Source organism: Gobius niger (genome assembly GCF_951799975.1).
Source record: "Gobius niger genome assembly, chromosome: 7".
NCBI classification, from domain to species: domain Eukaryota; kingdom Metazoa; phylum Chordata; class Actinopteri; order Gobiiformes; family Gobiidae; genus Gobius; species Gobius niger.
Window position 1 is genome coordinate 38,039,251 of NC_136858.1, and position 20,872 is coordinate 38,060,122.

Below are 20,872 nucleotides of genomic sequence, written 5' to 3' on the forward strand. Positions count from 1 at the left end.
AAATGTGACAAAAAAATGACAAAAATGTGACAAAAAAATGACAAAAATGTGACAAAAATTCAACAAAAATGTGACGAAAATTAAAATAAAAAATGACAAAAACTCAGCAAAAAAAAGACAAAAGTTCAACAAAAATGTGACAAATTCAACAGAAAAATTACAAAAAATCAACAAAAATGTGACAAAAATTCAACAAAAATGTGACAAAAATTCAACAAAAAATGACAAAAATTCAACAAAAAATTACAAAAATTCAACAAAAATGTGACAAAAATTCAACAAAAAATTACAAAAATTCAACAAAAAATTACAAAAATTCAACAGAAATGTGACAAAAATTCAACAAAAAAGTGACGAAAAATGGATGAAAAAGTGGCAAAAATGTCACAAGAAATTGACAAGAAATTGACGAAAAAATTACAAAAATGTGACAAAAAAATGACAAAAATTTGACAAAAAATCACCAAAAATTGACAAAAAATGACAAAAATGTCATAAAAAATGACCAAAAAATGATGAAAAATTTATGAAAAAGTGGCAAAAATGTCACAAGAAATTGACAAGGAATTGACAAGGAATTAACAAAAAATTTACGAAAAAATGACAAAAATGTGACAAAAAAATACAAAAATGTGATAAAAAATGTACGAAGAAATGACGAAAAATGACCCCAAAAAATAACAAAAAAGTTACAAAAATGAGTTGAACACCCAACTAAAAATGATGGAAAAAAAAACCTGCCGTGAGGAAAAAGATCCTCTCGGTTCAGGCGGGAGTTAAGAGGTTAATGGTTTGATGATGAAATGTGATACAGTTGATTCAGTAACTTTGTGTTGGAGTTTTGGAGACTTTGTGAAGACTTTGTGATTCCAAAACCAAGTTCACCTGGGACGGCTTTTGCTCTGACTCTGAACCCGCCTGCATCAGCTGGAGTATTATCAGCTGTGAAGTGGTTTGTTAATGGAGACGCAGTTTAAGTGTCCATTATAGGCGGATAAAGCACTACAGTTACACCGGGACTATTGACCATGTCTTTTTCCTGGCAGAGAGAGTCCCGCTTGAAAAGGCTGCAGATCCTTGGCCTGTATTTTTACTAAAAACAAGTGTCCTGGCGAAACATACTTGCGTTTATACTTCTGCATTTATCATTTTTTAAATATATTTTTGAGAAAATCCTTCAACTGTGAAGCACGAGGAATGTCAGGATTCTAGTTTTTTGAGTCACGATTCTTGAGGAAAAAGGAAATGGATCGATTATACACGATCATCAAAATAAAGGAAGAAATTACACAGAATTTCTAAAAAAAAATTGCCAGCACCGTCTAAAACAGGGGTCGGCAAGTTCACGCTTCAGGCTGATTTTCCCCAGCGCCAAAACACCAAGGGCCGAACCTAAAGTAAATGTTTTTCTGCAAATGCCAAAGTTTCAGTGGTTCCCAAGTCGGGACCCAGCGTTACTCTCGGAGGACAGGCCCAAATAACCCAAATAAAGCCTCAATTTGTCATTTATCTTGCAAAATATTGTGTTTTCCCACACACGTTTTCATGAATCGAGCAGTAGAAATGCCTTTAAATCTGAAATGCCATGCAGTAGGGCTGTGCAATTAATCGAAATTCGATTACGATTTCGATTACAACAGTAAATGCATAATCGCAAAAAAAACGATTATAATGTTTTGTTTTGGTTTTTTTTCCAAAATTTTTGTTTCAATTTTTTTCATTTTTTTTTCTTTTCTAATTTTTGGATTTTTGTCATTTTTTTGATGGATTTTTGTCACTTTTTTGATGGATTTTTGTCTTTTTTCTGCTGGATTTTTGTCACTTTTTTGATGGATTTTTGTCTTTTTTCTGCTGGATTTTTGTCACTTTTTTGATGGATTTTTGTCTTTTTTCTGCTGGATTTTTGTCTTTTTTTTATGGATTTTTGTCTATTTTTTATGGATTTTTGTCATTTTTTTGATGGATTTTTGTCACTTTTTTACTGGATTTTTGTCATTTTTTTGATGGATTTTTGTCTTTTTTTTTAATGGATTTTTGTCATTTTTTTGATGGATTTTTGTCACTTTTTTACTGGATTTTTGTCTATTTTCTGCTGGATTTTTGTCACTTTTTTTATGGATTTTTGTCACTTTTTTATGGATTTTTGTCTTTTTTTTTATGGATTTTTGTCTTTTTTTTAATGGATTTTTGTCACTTTTTTGATGGATTTTTGTCTTTTTTCTGCTGGATTTTTGTCACTTTTTTGATGGATTTTTGTCTTTTTTCTGCTGGATTTTTGTCTATTTTCTGCTGGATTTTTGTCAGTTTTTTGATGGATTTTTGTCTTTTTTTTTTGATGGATTTTTGTCTATTTTCTGCTGGATTTTTGTCACTTTTTTGATGGATTTTTGTCTTTTTTTATGGATTTTTGTCTTTTTTTATGGATTTTTGTCTTTTTTTTTAATGGATTTTTGTCACTTTTTTGATGGATTTTTGTCTTTTTTTTGATGGATTTTTGTCTTTTTTTGATGGATTTTAGTCTTTTTTTTTAATGGATTTTTGTCACTTTTTTGATGGATTTTTTTAAAGGTAACAAATAATCGTTTGAATAATTGTGATTTCAATTATGACAAAAATAATCGTGATTATTATTTTTTCAATAATCTAGCAGCCCTACCATGCTGTGTCAGATGGACTCACGACCCTGAAAAAGGTTCTGCGACCCACTTTTGGGTCCCGATCCACCAGTTGAGAATCACTGTTTTGCACTACATACTGTAGGACCATATTCTGCCAGGGCATTTTTAAAACACTGGCACCTTTTCTTGCATTTTTAGAGCACTGTAAAACCGTGTTGTTTTCGTCAACGAAGACGATAACGATGTCTTTTCGTTGACGCCCCTTTTTTTAATGACGATAACGTAACGATGACGAGCTGAAATGAGCTCTTTGGGGAGTGAGAGAACACGCGGTAAACGTGACCCGGAGCGGCGCCGTGCTCTTCATGATGCGCCCGGGCAGCGGCGCCTCTTTCTCTCTCTCTCCCCGTGGCGTGCGGTCACTGCTCGCGTACATCCTCCTCGGAGCGTCTGATGTCCAGGTCACAGTGACTTTGTTTCTCAGGACAGTTTTCAACACCGTGGCGTCTGAACACAGAAAGCACGTTGAGGTCGGCTACGTATGTGCAGACAGCGCTGTTGGTAAAAAATAAATAAATCTGGAAGCGACGATCAGAGGACGAGGAGAGCGGGCGCTTTGGGAAAAGTCCTGTTCACAGTCGGCCGAGCACTTCTGCCAGTGCCGATCGTGGTGTCATCTGTTTGTCAAAAGCCAATAGAAGCTTTTATTTATCCCAATTTCCAAGACTTATCGAAATTAATTATAACTTCTTATAATGAAACCGACGAAAACTTGACAAAAACCTTTTTAATTTTCGTCTGACTAAAACGTGACTAAAACGATCACATTTTGAAATGACTAAAATGTGACTAAACCTAAAAGCATTTTCGTCCAAAAGACTTGGAGATAGAAGTCGTCTCAAAGATAAGGCTTTTATTGCCATTGTTCCTAGTTACAAAGTTGTATAACCAGCTGGTGACTTCAGAGAAAGAGAAGAAGTGAAGTCCAGAACTCCGTTGACAGTCGCCTTTTATCCTAGTCTTGCACTCCTCTACGCAGAGAGGGTGAGGCCTATCTGTGAGTCAGTTGTTTGTGTCTATGTGTTTGTATATTATCTGTACTTTGCGTTATGTTCAGAATGATTATGGTGTGGACCATTGTCTATCAGCTCATCTCAGTGACATGGTCTTCTTGTTGTGTAGCGTGTAAGCAAAGCATGAGTCAGAAGCTTGTTCAGATTTCGTTATAATCCTTACAGACTAAAGGTGCGTACACACCAAACGCTTTTCGGGCGTCAAAAACGCGGCTAAAGCCCGTAGTCAGACGCTTGTGCTGACCTGAAGTCAGACGCTTGTCTGGCCGTACGTCAGCGTGTGTTCGTAGCTACAACAGTCATCGTCAGCCTCGAGGCCCAAACACAGTCCCAGCGCAGATTCAGCCACTGAAATAAGTTTTCTTGTCGCCGCTTTTGGGTGTTTAGGTAAAGAAACACTGATATGTCGTTGTAAAAGTCCCAGAGCTGCTGTAGCTCCGGTTCACAATGAAGCTAAACCTCCGTGACTTGTTTTAATTTTTTATTTTTTTTGGCTGGCACAGAATCTGCCCCGGTGGCTCGGCTACAACGTACGTCACTGTTGGAGAAAGCTCCTGATTGGTCGACGCTCGCAAATTTCTCCAAAAAGTTCAACATTTCCCAACTCTAGCGTTGGAAGCGCGGAAAGCTTCAAACCGCGCCGCACAGAAGGCGCGTGACTCGCTGCGGGACATTTTGACGCTCCCTGAGGCGCGTGACTCGCTGCGGGACATTTTGACGCTCCCTGAGGCGCGTGACTCGCTGCGGGACATTTTGACGCTCCCTGAGGCGCGTGACTCGCTGCGGGACATTTTGACGCTCCCTGAGGCGCGTGACTCGCTGTGGGACATTTTGACGCTCCCTGAGGCGCGTGACTCGCTGCGGGACATTTTGACGCTCCCTGAGGCGCGTGACTCGCTGCGGGACATTTTGACGCTCCCTGAGGCGCGTGACTCGCTGCGGGACATTTTGACGCTCCCTGAGGCGCGTGACTCGCTGTGGGACATTTTGACGCTCCCTGAGGCGCGTGACTCGCTGCGGGATATTTTGACGCTCCCTGAGGCGCGTCCTCCATGTTTTTTCAATGTAAACCTGACGCTTTGCCGCGTTTGGTGTGAACGCACCTTTAGACTAAAACTAAAAGGGCCCAAAACAAAACTGCTGTGAAAGGAATTTGATCATCATCATGATTACATATTATTTTTAGCCATATCTAAAGGAAGCACATTTTGGCGGGAATGTTTTCAGAAGATATTCCTCTGATCTGTGTCTCATGAATTCACTTTAATCACAAAAGAGTTCCATGTGCTTTTACCACGACATAACAAACGCAGTTGATTCTTTTGGGACTCTTCCTTTAATCATGATGGCAGTTTACCTTCTGTAAGCTTTTATAACCGCGGTGAACGTGAAACCGGTTCATCTTGACGTCCCTGCTCTTTCCTCAGCCTCCTGAGCACAGGCAGTGTTTGCGGATTTGAATATCCTCAGTGTTGGATCTGGAGGAAAGCGTGTTTTATCAGACATTATCTTGTGATCTCGTCGTGTCGAAAACCACAGGGAGAATCGGCCGTCCTGAACGTTGGGAACGAGCCGTTACTTGTTCTGTGTGTTGGGTTTGTCAGCAGGGAGCACAGCGGGCTTTGTTTGTGGATGTGGATTGTAAACAATGCCATGAGCTAGCATTAGCATGTCACTGCTGTGTAAACACGCACTTACATTAGCATAAAGTTCTTCAGATGAACTTCTTTAGCCTTTTATAAAGTTATTATGTTAGAGAGACAAGTGATTGACTTCCCCGGCTTGAACACGCCTTCTCTCAGGGAAATTGGGTTTTAAATGTGTCTGAAGAGCATAGACGTCAATGTTTTCTCACTTTTTTCACATTTTCATCATTGTTTTCGTCTCAGTTTTGTTGCTATTTTCTCACCTTTTTTCCAGAAGCTTTTGGATTGGGGTAAAGCTGGAGAAAATGTGCTCGGTTCAGGCGGGAGTTAAGGGGTTAAGTGGCGCTAGCCCGCAGTTAGCTTTCCCCGTTAGCCTGTTAGCTTCTTCGTCGTGATTCCATTAGTGTGTATTGGTGACTCCGACCCGATGGCAGCGCAGTTGCAATTGTGGTTTTCTGGCCAGAGACACCAGGAGGAGATGAAAGATCCTCCAGTCATCCCATTAACACTTGTATTATCCTCAAAGAGACCACGGAAAGGATTTATTAAGGTAAACACGTTACTTAGTGCTGCTTTAACCCCTTAACTCCCACCTGAACCGAGCACATTTTCTCTAGTTTGGCTTTACCTCAATCCAAAAGCTTCTGGAAAAAAGGTGAGAAAATAGTGACAGAACTGAGACGGAAACAATGATGGAAATGTGACAAAAAAGTGAGAAAACATAGACAAAAAACTGACACAAATTTGACCAAAAAATTATGAAAAAGTGGCAAAAATGTCACAAAAAATAACGAAAAAACAACAAAAAATTTTACAAAAAAAATGACAAATTTTTTACAAAAATTGACAAACAATTGATAAAAATTTTACAAAAAAATTATGAAAAAGTGGCAAAAATGTAAAAAAAAAATAACAAAAAAGGACCAAAAAATTAACAAAAAATTGACAAAAAATTGACAAAAAATTCACAATTGATAAAAATTTGACAAAAAAATTATGAAAAAGTGGCAAAAATGTCACAAAAAATGACGAAAAATGACAAAAAATGACAGAAAGTGACAAAAAAATTATGAAAAATGTACCAAAAAATTATGAAAAAGAGGCTAAAATGTCACAAAAAATTGACAAAAAAGGACCAAAGGTCAAAAAAATGATGAACATGTAACAAAAAGTGACAAATAATATACTATTGCTGGGTTGCAGGTGACATCACAGCGTTCTAAAGGCCTATACTGTTATATAGAGGAAAAATTATTTTGTTTTTGAGGACATTTTTGGTCTTGTACAGAGAGATCATGGACCCAGTGACTCATATTAATGATCATTTTTCGAATTCAGACATTTTCTTTTCAGCTACGACTTGTGAAAGTGCAATGCTGTTAATAGGAAAAAGTGGCTCCTGCCCCCCGTTGGGTCCGATGACATCATCATATTCTAGAACCTGCAACCCACCAATTTGACAAAAAAATTACAATAAAATGTGAGGGAAAATGTGAGGAAAAAGATCCATTTAGATGAGTTTTGTAGGTCTTTCAAATGAGGCGTTACACTGGCCTACAGGATTTGGGTGAAGCTGAACTGGAGAAAATGTTCTCGGTTCAGGCGGGAGTTAAGAGGTTAAATTGGCCCTTATTATATGAACCATTTTCTTGAGGGTAGAATCTGGATGCTTGGACACTAAACTCTGCTCAGTGGGATTTGTGAGGGTGAAAAACAAGTTATGGCTTCACTTTAAAATGAAGTCTGCAACACGATACATCACCAAATCGTTGCTATTGAACATGTGTAAAAGCGCTTTACTCCTTTGTGTTTTGAATCTTATTTTGACAGATTTGATCAAAAACAAATGGACTGTGCTAAAATACTGCAACATTATTGAACCCCGCAGTTTTCCCCATTTGGAGCAGTTTCATTTAACCTCCCACCTGAACGGATCCCATTTCCTCCAGTTTGGCTTTACCCCAATCAAAAAGCTTCTTGAGAAAAAACACCAAAATCACCACAAAAATGAGAAGAAAACAAGGATGTAAACGCAACAAAAATGTGACAAAAATTCAACAAAAAAGTGACAAAAATTCAACAAAAAAGTGACAAAAATTCAACAAAAATTCATCAAAAATGTGACAAAAATTCAACCAAAAAGTGACAAAAATTCCACAAAAAATCAACAAAAATTCAACAAAAATTCAAGAAAAATGTGACAAAAATTCAACAAAAATTCAACAAAAATTCAACAAAAATTCAACAAAAAATCAACAAAAATGTGACATAGACTCAAAAAAAATTTGACCTAAACTCAACACAAATTCAACAAAAATTCAACAAAATTTCAACAAAAATGTGACAAAAATTCAACAAAAATTCAACAAAAATTCAACAAAAATTCAACAAAAATTCAACAAAAAATCAACAAAAATGTGACATAGACTCAAAAAAAATTTGACCTAAACTCAACACAAATTCAACAAAATTTCAACAAAATTTCAACAAAAATTCAACAAAAATTCAACACAAATTCAACACAAATTCAACAAAAATTCAACAAAAATTCAACAAAAAATGTGACAAAAATGTGACAAAAATGAAAAAGTAAAAACATACAAAAGGTGACACAACACAGCAACAATGCGAGGAATAATAGCAGTTTTGTGGGTCTTATCTTTCAAATGAGGCGTTACACAGACCTATATAACAGCCAAAGAGGACAGAATGCATGGTTTAGGCGGGTGGTAAGAGGTTAACACCAGCCCGCTCCCTCTGCTGCTGTTTGAGGATGAGGAAACCGTGGCGTTTGGCGTTTGAAATCTTCCTCTCGCTCTCAGCTCCGCCCCCGTGACCCCGTGACCCCGCTCTGTTTCATGCTAATGCCCGTGCGAATGCTAGCCCTCGAACAAACCCATGTATCTCTTGTCGGCTTCCTGCGGAGTTAATCAGAGCAGCTAATTATCATCCGTTTTGGTCCTCGGGGCTTTGGGCCGTCCCATTCACTCCCGGGACTCCTCCAACAACCCTCCTTTTGTTGGAGGGGTCAGAGGGCAACCGAGTGCATTCATATGATAAGTGTCTCCATCGGAAACGTCCACCGAGAAGCAGTAGAGGATTTAAATATAACATATAATCTAAAAATACCACAAACATGCTTTATATGAGAATCTAAATGAAATAGTTTGATATAATTGAGTTTCTTTATCATAGTTTCTGTCCCAGCCTTGATTAGTTTCCATTAGTCAAATATTTTTACACTGTTATTCTCTTGTAAATATTTTTGAACTGAAAAAGAGACGTAGCTTGTTTTAACTCATTGCTGCAGCGATTCCATAATTTAACTCCTTTGCTTGATAAACAGTGTTTTCTTAAAGGATCTATATCCTGCTATTTTAGCCATTCCAAAGTTAAGTATACGCATGTATATGATATATTGTACCTCTACCATTATGGAGCACTCATTTTTGTGATAAATATAAGTGTTTTCTGGAGGTAGTTTTCAAACCCGGAAGACAAAACGCTTCGATTCAGTTAACTCCGCCCCCTCTCTCCGCACATACTTTACCGTAATATAAATAAACAACAATAAGTGAAGATACTTCACGATGCAGTTATACGGAGTTGACAACACACATGCTAATATGCTAACACACATGCTAATATGCTAATACACACATGCTAATATGCTAACACACAAGCTAATATGCTAACACACATGCTAATATGCTAACACACACATGCTAATATGCTAACACACAAGCTAATATGCTAGCACACATGCTAATATGCTAACACACAAGCTAATATGCTAACACACACAAGCTAATATGCTAACACACAAGCTAATATGCTAACACTCAAGCTAATATGCTAACACACACAAGCTAATATGCTAACACTCAAGCTAATATGCTAACACACACAAGCTAATATGCTAACACACAAGCTAATATGCTAACACACAAGCTAACCCGCGTTTGGACTGACTCACCGCTCTGCTCCATCGCTGTTTACATTATGGGACTCGTGTTGGTTATAAAAGTTAATCCACTTTGATTCTGGCGAAGGTTCACCAAACATCCATCAGTGACAATCACAGAAAAACAATATTTTGTTGAAAGTCGCTGAATCCCGGAGAAAAAAACAACTTCTGACGGGAGTGGCCTCTTTAGGAAGGTTGAACCATAGACTGTATAAATACTCCTCGTCCTCGTAGCCAAACGCTTCTTTTTCTCCGTGACATGATCGTTAGGTAAGAATAAAGAACAGGTGTGTCCAGTTATAACGAGCTCCATCTTCAGCTGCAGCGCAAACATGACTGATCTGTTCACACGCTCAGGGAGGTGTTTGGCCTCAGCTGACCTGGATGCACCTCGGGCACATCCTTTTTTATTTCTCTTTGTTTCTCTCTTACGACAGAAATAATGAAAAGGCTGTTTTACAAATTAAAATCAGGCCGTAAGACATTACATCACAGACGCCGAGCACTTCCGTTCCGCTGTGACGACACAACTGAACACTCAGTCGTTCACCAGGAGAGGGCGGAGCCTCAGAGAGCAGGAGGGCGGAGCCTCAGAGAGCAGGAGGGCGGAGCCTCAGAGAGCAGGATTCAGGAGGATTACTGAGAGCTGCGTGAATGAAGCCGCAAACCACTCTGGGGGTGTTTTTGATAAGGAAATAGCATAACAACATGGCTAAAAGCTCTAAAAAGTCGATTTTGAATGATATAGGACCTTTAAACTCTTAACTCCCGCCTGAACCGAGAGGATCTTTTTCCTCACGTCATCAGATTTTTTTTCAATCATTTTTTTGTTGGGTATTCAACTCTTTTTTGTAACTTTTTTGTCATTTTTTTGTCTTTTTTTGTCTTTTTTTGGTCAATTTTTTATTATATTTTTGTCAAATGTTTGTCATTTTTTTTGTCATTTTTTGTCAATTTTTTTTTCATTTTTTTGTCAATTTCTTGTGACATTTTTGCCACTTTTTCATCAATTTTTCCTCACTTTTTTGTCACATTTCCATCATTGTTTTCATCTCGGTTTTCTTGCTTTTTTCACAGCTTTTTTCCAGAAGCTTTTGGAATGGGGTAAAGCCAAATTGGAGAAAATGCTCGGTTCAAGTGTTTTTTGCCAAAACATTGGCAAAAAAGTGACGTAAAATTGATGAAAAAGTGGCAGAAATGTGACAAAAAAATGACCAAAATGTGATAAAAAATGACCAAAATGTGATAAAAAATGGACAAAAAAAAAGACTAAAAATGTGATAAAAATGTGTCAAAAAAATGACAAATGACAAAAATTGGACAAAAATGTGATAAAAAATTTACGAAAAAGTTAAAAAAAAAATGTGACAAAAAATGACCAAAAAATGATCAAAAAAAAGACGAAAATGTGGCAAAATTTTTTTTAAAAAAATGCCCAAAATTTCACAAAAATGTCACAAAAAATTGACAAAAAATGACAAAAATGAGTTGAAAACCCCCCAAGTTCTCTCTGACATTTCCACTCATTCTTGCCCCTGGTTGTGTGTAATGAAAGCCCGTGTCTAAACCCTTCCCTGTCGTCTTGTGGCTGGTCCTGTGTTAACGTGAAGCTCCTCTGTGCAGGCGGAGATGCGGGGAGCAGGGCGGAGGAGTGGGGTCCTGCCCTGAGAAGGCGTCCTGCGGCTGGGTGGAGCCCTGCTGAGGCCCCCCTGTGGCCCCTCGGTGGGAGATGTCTGTCAGCGGCGGCTCTGCAGGCGGCAAAGTGGACTCCAGCGCCGTGGACACGTACGACAGCGGGGATGAGTGGGACATCGGAGTGGGCAATCTGATCATCGACTTAGACGCAGACCTGGAGAAAGACAAGCTAGAGATGTCGAGCAGTAAAGACGGAGGAGCCATGGGCGCCCCTCCCGGCGCCGTGGCCGCCCTTCCCGACAATATCAAGTTCGTGAGCCCCGTGTCGGCGGCTCAGGGCAAAGAGAGTAAATCCAAATCCAAACGCAGTAAAAACTCTAAGGACACGGTCAAACCCGCCGCGCCGGTTTCGGACGCGGTTAAAAAGGAGGCGCAGCAGGGGCGTTCCCCGGGCGAGCCGGCGCCGCCCGCCCCCAACACCACCCCCACGAAAGGAACTGATAAGTCCAAAACGTCCCGGACACTGGCGCCCGTCAAGAAGGAGAAGGACGGCGCGACGGGCAAAGCTAAGAAGGACAAGCTGGAGGCGGCGGCGGCGGCGGCGGCGGTTTCGAACTCTGACAAGGAGTCTTTAGGCGGCGGCGGCGGCTCGCGGCCGTTCGACGGGCAGCAGCCGAGCGCGGAGCTGGCGGGCGCCGAGCAGCTCGCGGGGAACGTGGCGCTGGACACTGTGATGGGACAGGCCGTTTCCATGACGACGGAGCAGGACGAGGTCGACAACGGGGACTGTCGGAACCTCAAGAAAGTGGACAAGGTAAGGGGTTAGGGCTGCTCGATTATTGAAAAAATAATAATCACGATTATTTTTGTCATAATTGAAATCACGATTATTCAAACGATTATTTGTTGCCTTTAAAAAAATCCATCAAAAAAGTGACAAAAATCCATCAAAAAAGTGACAAAAATCCATCAAAAAAGTGACAAAAATCCAGCAAAAAAATGACAAAAATCCATCAAAAAAGTGACAAAAATCCAGCAAAAAAGTGACAAAAATCCAGCCAAAAAAGACAAAAATCCAGCAAAAAAATGACAAAAATCCATCAAAAATAGTGACAAAAATCCATCAAAAAAGTGACAAAAATCCATCAAAAAAGTGACAAAAATCCATCAAAAAAAAGACAAAAATCCATCAAAAAAGTGACAAAAATCCATCAAAAAAAAGACAAAAATCCATCAAAAAAGTGACAAAAATCCATCAAAAAAAGTGACAAAAATCCAGCAAAAAAATGACAAAAATCCAGCAAAAAAAATGACAAAAATCCAGCAAAAAAATGACAAAAATCCATCAAAAAAGTGACAAAAATCCATCAAAAAAGTGACAAAAATCCAACAAAAAAATGAAAAAAATCCAACAAAAAAATGACAAAAATCCAGCAAAAAAGTGACAAAAATCCATCAAAAAATTTACAAAAATCCAGCAGAAAAAAGACAAAAATCCATCAAAAATTTTACAAAAATCCATTAAAAAAAAGACAAAAATCCATCAAAAAAGTGACAAAAATCCCAAAATTAAAAATTAGAAAAAAAAAATGTGAAAAAAAAACAATTTGAAGAAAAAAAAAAAACAATTAAAAAAAAAAAATGATAATAGATTTTTTGCGATTATGCTAATTTTGTAATCGTTTACTGTTGTAATCGAAATCGTAATCGAATTTCGATTAATTGCACAGCCCTAGTAAGGGTTTCTCTGAGATTATAGTTACATCGGCCGATCGCCCCCCAATACTGGGCCGATATATCGATCGACCTCTTCTCGTGAGCCGATGTTTTCTTGTTTTATGTTGCTTTTCAGGCACGTTTTTGCTTTGCTTCTGCATTTGTGCTGAAGCTGCTCATGAGTTCAGGCTTTTTTAGACTCACTGTGGATCATTTATTGACGTTTGGAGAGAAAAGTACCGAAAATTAGCACCGGAAAAAAAAAAGTTTTTCGATACCGCCCCCCACCGGAGCTTTTCGGTGCCCGGCCCTCGTCCTACACCTTGATGTTCGGGAGACTCCAGAGTAAGGACAAAAATGTGATAAAAATTTGACAAAAAATTGACAGAAAATGACCAAAAAAATGACGAATAATTACAAAAATGTGATAAAAAATTTGACCAAAAAAATACAGAAAATTGACAAAAAATGACCAAAAAAGTGACAAAAAGATGACAAAAAATTAGACAAAAATGTGATAAAAATGTGACCAAAAGATGACAAAAATGTGACGAAAAAAGACAAAAAAAAAGACAAAAAAAATGACCAAAAAAATGACCAAGACGTTTGGAGAGAAAAAGTACCGAAAATTAGCACAGAAAAAAAAAGTTTTTCGATACCGCCCCCTACCGTAGCTTTTCAGTACCCGGCCCTCGTCTTACACCTTGATGTTCGGGAGACTCCAGAGTCTGTTTTGTAGCAGCTGTTCTCTTAATCGTGCCGATCACTGTCACTGTCCGTGGATTGTTTTAAGAAACATTTGAATACTCATTTATTTAAGAAATGCTTTTAGCCTTTATTCTTTTCTCTTTGATTGTTCTTTGATTGTTCTTATTTTACAGCCCACACTCTTTGTAGCACTTTGAGATTTGTGAACAAATGTAAAGTGCGTTATAAATAAAATCTATTACCATTTGGATTATATGGATTTGTGGACAGCACATGTGCAGCAGCAGATGTGAGTGAGGCAGGAGCTGGAGACTGAGATTAATGTGACTTTTTACACATAAATCACAGTGTCGTTGCTTCTCTGTATAGTGTTGTAGTTACAGCATGAGCTCCCAAAGTTGTTTATCTTCTGAGTGCAGTTTGGGATAGAATTCTAGGAGTTTGAGGTTAAGGTAGTTGACGGACCCACTTTATTTTCTCTAGTTCAGTTTTACCCAAATCTAAAACCTTCTTATCTGAAGCTTATAGGTCAGAGTAATCCCTCATTTGAAAGACCCACAAAACTGATGTAAACGGATCTTTTTCCTTGCGTTGTTGCCGTGTTATTCTACTTTTTCCACATTCTTTTTCATCTCATTTTCGTCAATCTTTAGTGGCTTTTTTATTGTGTTTTCATCGCCTTTTTTGTTAGTATTTTGTTGCTGATTTGTGGCTTTATTTTGTCACTTTTTGATGTGTTTTTGTTGCTTTCTAGTCCTCCCTTTCGTCTCGTTTTTGTCACTATTTTTTTCCAGAAGCTTTGAGATTTGGGTAAAGCCAAACAGGTGGAGGTTAAGAGGTTAAATGTCTTGTAAAACCTCCTCTCCCTGTAGTTGTCAGCTCTACAAACATGCTCTGAAACGCTTGTGCTTTTTGTGTTATCTTGGCCGTTCATATTTGTATTTCATAAGATCATAATCCTCAGAACAGCTCTCCTGGAAGTGGTGGATTGAAAATGCCGGATGACCTGCTTTCTATTGAAAACACGGACATAGTTTGCCTGGTGGACGACGACTTTCTTGTTGTGTGTAGGGACGTCACGGTTAGCGGTGTAGCGGTACCGGTGTGAAGATAGCGACAAAACTGAGACGAAAACAAGGATGAAAATGTGACAAAAAAGTGAGAAAACATTGACAAAAATGTGATGGAAAATTGATGAAAAAGTGGCAAAAATGTCACAAGAAATTGCCAAAAATTGACGAAAAATTGATAAAAAAAATGACAAAAATGTGATAAAAATGTGACCAAAAAAAAGACAAAAAAAATTACAAAAAAAGACAACAAAAGACACAAAAAAATGTGACAAAAAAGTGATGAAAAATTGATGGAAAAAGTGGCAAAAATATCATAAGAAATTGACAAAAAATTACAGGAAAAAGACAAAAAAAGACCAAAAAAAAATCAGATTCACTCTCGCTGCAGTTTTATGATTTTAACAATGATCAGTGTCTGATGGCATTTCCCAAATCTGCAAAGCGAAAGCTCAGTGGAAGGAAACAAACTGAGGACAATTCTCCTGATACAGACGGTTTATCTTTATCTTATCTTGTTCAAAAATATTCTTCTTCGTTTCTGGCGCTATAAATAGTCCATGTAAAACCCTGGAAACATCAACAACACATCGTTATAGCTCCTTTACTTTGATGTGAAAAGGCTTTGTCTGTATTTTTTTTTAAATGTAGTAAGCACTGTAAACTTTTTTTAAACTATTTCAGTTTGTGTCGGACTATCAATGCTTTCTGAACATATTAAAACACATTAAAAAAACACCGCAATAAAACCGAAAACCGTGATAATTTTGGTCACAATAACCGTGAGGTAAAATGGTCATGTTCATGTTCATGTTGTGTGTCTCGTTGTGTGTCTTGTGTGTCTCGTTGTGTGTCTCGTTGTGTGTCTCGTGTGTTACAATTCCCCGTCTCAGATGTCAGCGTTGTCCTATAAAAAGCGGGAGAGCGCGGGGGAGGATCTGTTGTTCATTTCTGAGATTCCGCAAAGTGTTTGGCTCGGGCTGAAAGAGAAGTGACTGGGAGACGTCAGAGGGAGAGGGCGCCCGGGGCATGTGGACGGTACTTCCACACTCGGCCTGTTTTTGATCTTCACGTCGCCCAAAATCACACATTAAGCTGCACAAAGGATTGTTTTCATTTGTAAGAAGAATTCGTAACGTCGGAAAATCCCATTCAAGTCGATGGAGCGTTCTGCTAGCATCATGAAGAGCTGTATAATAAGTGTTTATTATGCACGTTTTGAGCTTTTAACTCTGTAATGCTGTTCCCTTGTCAAAAACAGCCCTGGAGTTTTTCTTTATTCACACAGTTTTGAGAAATCCTGTTCACTTTGGTGGTTTCTTCTTCTACATCGCTTTGTTCTGTATTTCCTGAATTTGTCTCCGACTTAGATCTAACACACAAACCTGTCCATTTAACAATTTAAGTCTGTGCAGATACAGTGTCCGCAATACAATTCTCTGACTCAGACTGAGACTCTGTTGACATGACAAACTGTAAAAAGGTTTTCTGTTTCCGCTTTGTGTTAATTTAGTGACTCAGATCTTTGGTAAAGACAAAACTGCTACATCTAAGCCACATTTGCTGGTTCTATCACATAAACGTGCGTCTCTACGGTCTTTTTTCTTGAGACAGTGGATTTTTATGTACTCGTCATCAGCTGTCTTTCATTTTCATCCTGACTAGAGATATCGTTCCATGTTGTAGTACTGCATAATGCTACTTCGGTATTCAAAATGGCCGCCGGAACTATGCGTGATGTCATTGGAAACGCGTGTATATGACAAATATTTGAGTATACTATTGATAAAGGTATCTCTCAGGCATCGGTATTGCAAACCAAGTATCATTAACCCCTTAACTCCCACCTGAACCGAGCACATTTCCTCCAGTTTGGCTTTACCCCAATCCAAAAGCTTCTGGAAAAAAGGTGAGAAAATAGCAACAAAACTGAGACGAAAACAATGATGGAAATGTGACAAAAAAGTGAGAAAACATTGACAAAAATGTGACCAAAAAATTTAAAAAAAAAATGATTTAAAAAAAAAATGACAAAGTGAGTTGAAAAAAATGAGTTGAAACCCCCCCCCCCCCAAAAAAAAAGGATGGAAAAAAAATCTGATGACGGGAGGAAAAAGATCCATTTAGATGAGTTTTGTAGATCTTAGCTTGAGGTGTTACACTGGCCTACAGGATTTGGGTAAAGCTGAACTGGAGTAAATGCTCTCGGTTCAGGCGGGAATTAAGAGGTTAACCTCTTAACTCCCGCCTGAACCGAGAGGATCTTTTTCCTCACGTTATCAGATTTTTTTTCCATCATTTTTTTGTTGGGTATTCAACTCATTTTTGTAACTTTTTTGTCATTTTTTCGTCAATTTTTGTCATTTTTTCATCAATTTTTTATCACATTTTTGTCGCATTTTTGTCGTTTTTTAGTCGCATTTTTGTCATTTTTTTGTCGCATTTTTGTCATTTTTTTGTCGCATTTTTGTCATTTTTTTGTCGCATATTTGTCGTTTTTTTGTCGCATTTTTGTCATTTTTTTGCCACATTTTTGTCATTTTTCATCAATTTTTTTGTCAATTTCTTTTTAACATTTTTGTGACATTTTTGCCTCTTATTCATACATTTTTTCTCACTTTTTTGTCACATTTCCATCATTGTTTTCGTCTCAGTTTTGTCGCTATTTTCACACCTTTTTTCCAGAAGCTTTTGGATTGGGGTAAAGCTGAACTGGAGAAAATGCTCTCGGTTCAGGCGGGAGTTAAGGGGTTAAAGTACCAAGAACTATAAACAAGCTGCCATAAGGTGAAACTAAATGTTATTTTCATCACTGCTGAGGAAACTCCAGGCCAATTCAAAATCCTGACCAGCCCAGTCTGTCACTTCTTACTGTCTATATTATTTACATTTTTAAAACCTTTTAAAGCCTAAAATAAGCACATGTTCACTTAAGGCTGCTCGATTATTGAAAAAATAATAATCACGATTATTTTTGTCATAATTGAAATCACGATTATTCAAACGATTATTTGTTGCCTTTAAAAAAATCCATCAAAAAAGTTACAAAAATCCAGCAAAAAAAGACAAAAATCCAGCAGAAAAAAGACAAAAATCCATCAAAAAAGTGACAAAAATCCATCAAAAAAGTGACAAAAATCCATCAAAAAAAGACAAAAATCCATCAAAAAAAGACAAAAATCCAGCAAAAAAGTGACAAAAATCCATCAAAAAAGTAACAAAAATCCATCAAAAAAGTGACAAAAATCCATCAAAAAAGTGACAAAAATCCAGCAAAAAATGACAAAAATCCAGCAAAAAAGTGACAAAAATCCAGCAAAAAATGACAAAAATCCATCAAAAAAGTGACAAAAATCCAGCAAAAAAATTACAAAAATCCAGCAGAAAAAAGACAAAAATTCAGCAGAAAAAAGACAAAAATCCATCAAAAAAGTGACAAAAAAAAAAAATGACAAAAATCCATCAAAAAAGTGACAAAAATCCAGCAAAAAAGTGACAAAAATCCATAAAAAAAAAGACAAAAATCCATCAAAAAAGTGACAAAAATCCATTAAAAAAAGACAAAAATCCATCAAAAAAGTGACAAAAATCCAGCAAAAAATGACAAAAATCCATCAAAAAAGTGACAAAAATCCATCAAAAAATGACAAAAATCCATCAAAAAAGTGACAAAAATCCATCAAAAAAATTACAAAAATCCAGCAGAAAAAAGACAAAAAAACATCAAAAAAGTGACAAAAAAAAAATGACAAAAATCCATCAAAAAAGTGACAAAATCCATCAAAAAAGTGACAAAAATCCATCAAAAAAAAGACAAAAATCCATCAAAAAAAGACAAAAATCCATCAAAAAAGTGACAAAAATCCATCAAAAAAGTAACAAAAATCCATCAAAAAAGTGACAAAAATCCATCAAAAAAGTGACAAAAATCCATTAAAAAAAAGACAAAAATCCAGCAAAAAAGTGACAAAAATCCATTAAAAAAAAGACAAAAATCCATCAAAAAAGTGACAAAAATCCATTAAAAAAAAGACAAAAATCCATCAAAAAATTGACAAAAATCCATTAAAAAAAAGACAAAAATCCATCAAAAAAGTGACAAAAATCCAAAAATTAGAAATTAGAAAAAAAAAAGTGAAAAAAAAAAAAATTATAATCGTTTTTTTGCGATTATGCTAATTTTGTAATCGTTTACTGTTGTAATCGAAATCGTAATCGAATTTCGATTAATTGCACAGCCCTATGTTCACTTTGATGAAAAGCACACGTCACAATTACATATTCTGTTCCATATCGTACCTCGTATTCACCTTAACGTCTTTACTTCTCTGGTCTTAACCCATCGACCAATCACAGCGCAGCATCCAGACCAAGCCCCGGCTCTTTTGCAACAGAGGCGCATTATCAGGTCTTACGGGGGGGTTTCCCAGCATTCCCAGCGGCGGTGGCGGCAGACATGTTGCCTTTTTTTTTTTTTTTTGTGTAAAAGAAGCGACGGGAGCTCGGGGCTTGTTTCTCCCGTTGCTACGACGACAGCCACCGAAGCAGGAAGCAGCTCCCTCTCGCTCCCTCTCGCTCTCCCAGAGTTAAAAACATGTGCGATCGGATCGGTTTGGGAACAGCAGCCGAGGGGAGGAAACAGATCTGCTTTAAGGAACGGCTCTGTGGTAGAAAATGTGATTTACTGAAGTGGTCGGAAGCTTAAATGATTGTCTTTCGGTGAGTAGTTGGCGGGACCGAAAGGAGCTCTGGTGTTTTCTGCGGTTGGTGGATGAGCACGAGAACACGAGTTTTGCTTGAAGACTTGGTGGGAAGTGTGTGATTTATTTAAAACCACACTGCGGGATTTTTGTTATGGGATATAAAGGGCTAAGTGTTTCTCCGTCTGAGATTTACACGACATAAAACGATAGTTGTAACTTGTAAAAATGTGCAAAAGGTTTGTTTTAGTCATGATTGATGATCCGACTTTAGTCCAGTTTCAGCCTTGTTTTGGTCCTGATGTGGAGTTCAGGACTGTAAGGTTGTTTTGCTAAGCATCATGGGATTTCCAGCGGGCTTTTCCCATAATAAACAAATGGGCTGTGTCCGAATGTCCACACTATTCCCTATATAGTGACTTTATAGTGCTCACATGTTGTAGGGGTGTCCGAATGTCCAGAGAGAAAAAAAGTCGTCCACTCAAAATTTCCCACAATGCATCTCGAAAAGTACTGAGCATTGATGGTCAATATTTCCCACAATGCATTGCGAGAGTGGGAGAAGAGCCTGACAGAGACAGGTCTTTGAACTAAACACGACTGAAGTAAATCAGCTGTTTCAGTCGACTGTTTGTGTTTCTCATGAATAAACGACCTAAATATAAACGGTTACGGTGAAAAGATGCTAACGTTAGCTGCTAGCCTTTAGCTGGAGCTGTTAAATGACCGATAGCTTCATGCTAACGTTAGCTGCTAACCTTTAGCTGGAGCTGTTAAATGACCGATAGCTTCATGCTAACGTTAGCTGCTTACCTTTTAGCTTGTGCTGTTAAATGACCGATAGCTTCATGCTAACGTTAGCTGCTAACCTTTTAGCTTGAGCTGTTAAATGACAGACAGCTTCCTCTCGAATAATCAGAGCCATTCATGTAAAATCCATGTGAAGTAAAAGCGTATCTGACTCGTATTTATCATAAATATTCCACTGTCTCATGAGTCTGGTTGGTCTTTATCTTAGAAATACTTTATTCCCGGAGTTTATTGAACTTTTAGCAGATGTGGTCACTCAATCTGCTGGTGTTCGGACACCGGGCTCTGACCGACTGTCGGCGTCTCTGAGCTCACGCTGGAGAGGGTTTTTTTTTCCTCCTTTTTTGTGTGATGATAGTAACGCCTGTAAAAGTGCCAAAACAGTCGTTCTCTTTCATAAAATAAACGTTTGTAACAATAAATAAATTCATATAAAAAAACTTAAAAAAAAAACATATCTGCAGCTGCAGCGCGGAGAAAGTCGTGTCTTGTGTCCGAATCGCCAACAGAATCAGTGACTATATAGTGCGGCCTGTGTAGTGAATGAGGGGTTAGGGACGAGGGTGGACATTCGGATACAGCCACGGCGTCTCTGGAATCGCCCATATATGGTCATGTTTGAAAACAGTGAAGGGGGAAAACAATTTCTCTAATTTTTCAAAGACTACTTCAACAAACGCTGAGTTATAGTTTTCTACTAAATAAAAAGACATGGAGAGGAGCAAAATGCCCATAAATACATAAAAAAACGGAGAATGCTAACATGAAGCGACATGTTAGCATCATGTTAATGCTAAAGCTAGCTCGCGCTTCCTCTGACTGCAGTTTTTTCACTCTGCTGTGAGAAAACATCCATATGGACCCGATTTACACTGGACTATTTGTATGAGATAAGTGAGTTTATTTTCCACCAGAAAATGGCTAAAAAC

The 20,872-nt window shown here is 37.8% G+C and overlaps 1 protein-coding gene across 2 annotated transcripts in view; it reads left to right on the forward strand.

Moving 5' to 3' along the window:
• The window catches only part of LOC306965954 (zinc finger protein 609-like), a 76,005-nt gene that overhangs the window by 31,788 nt on the left and 23,345 nt on the right, over positions 1-20,872 (forward strand). For both annotated transcript variants that reach the window (XM_079560566.1, XM_079560567.1), the window contains exon 2: positions 10,928-11,753. In XM_079560566.1, the coding sequence (XP_079416692.1) occupies positions 11,034-11,753 (720 nt within the window). In that variant the 5' untranslated portion in view covers positions 10,928-11,033. The remainder of the gene's footprint in view (positions 1-10,927; positions 11,754-20,872) is intronic.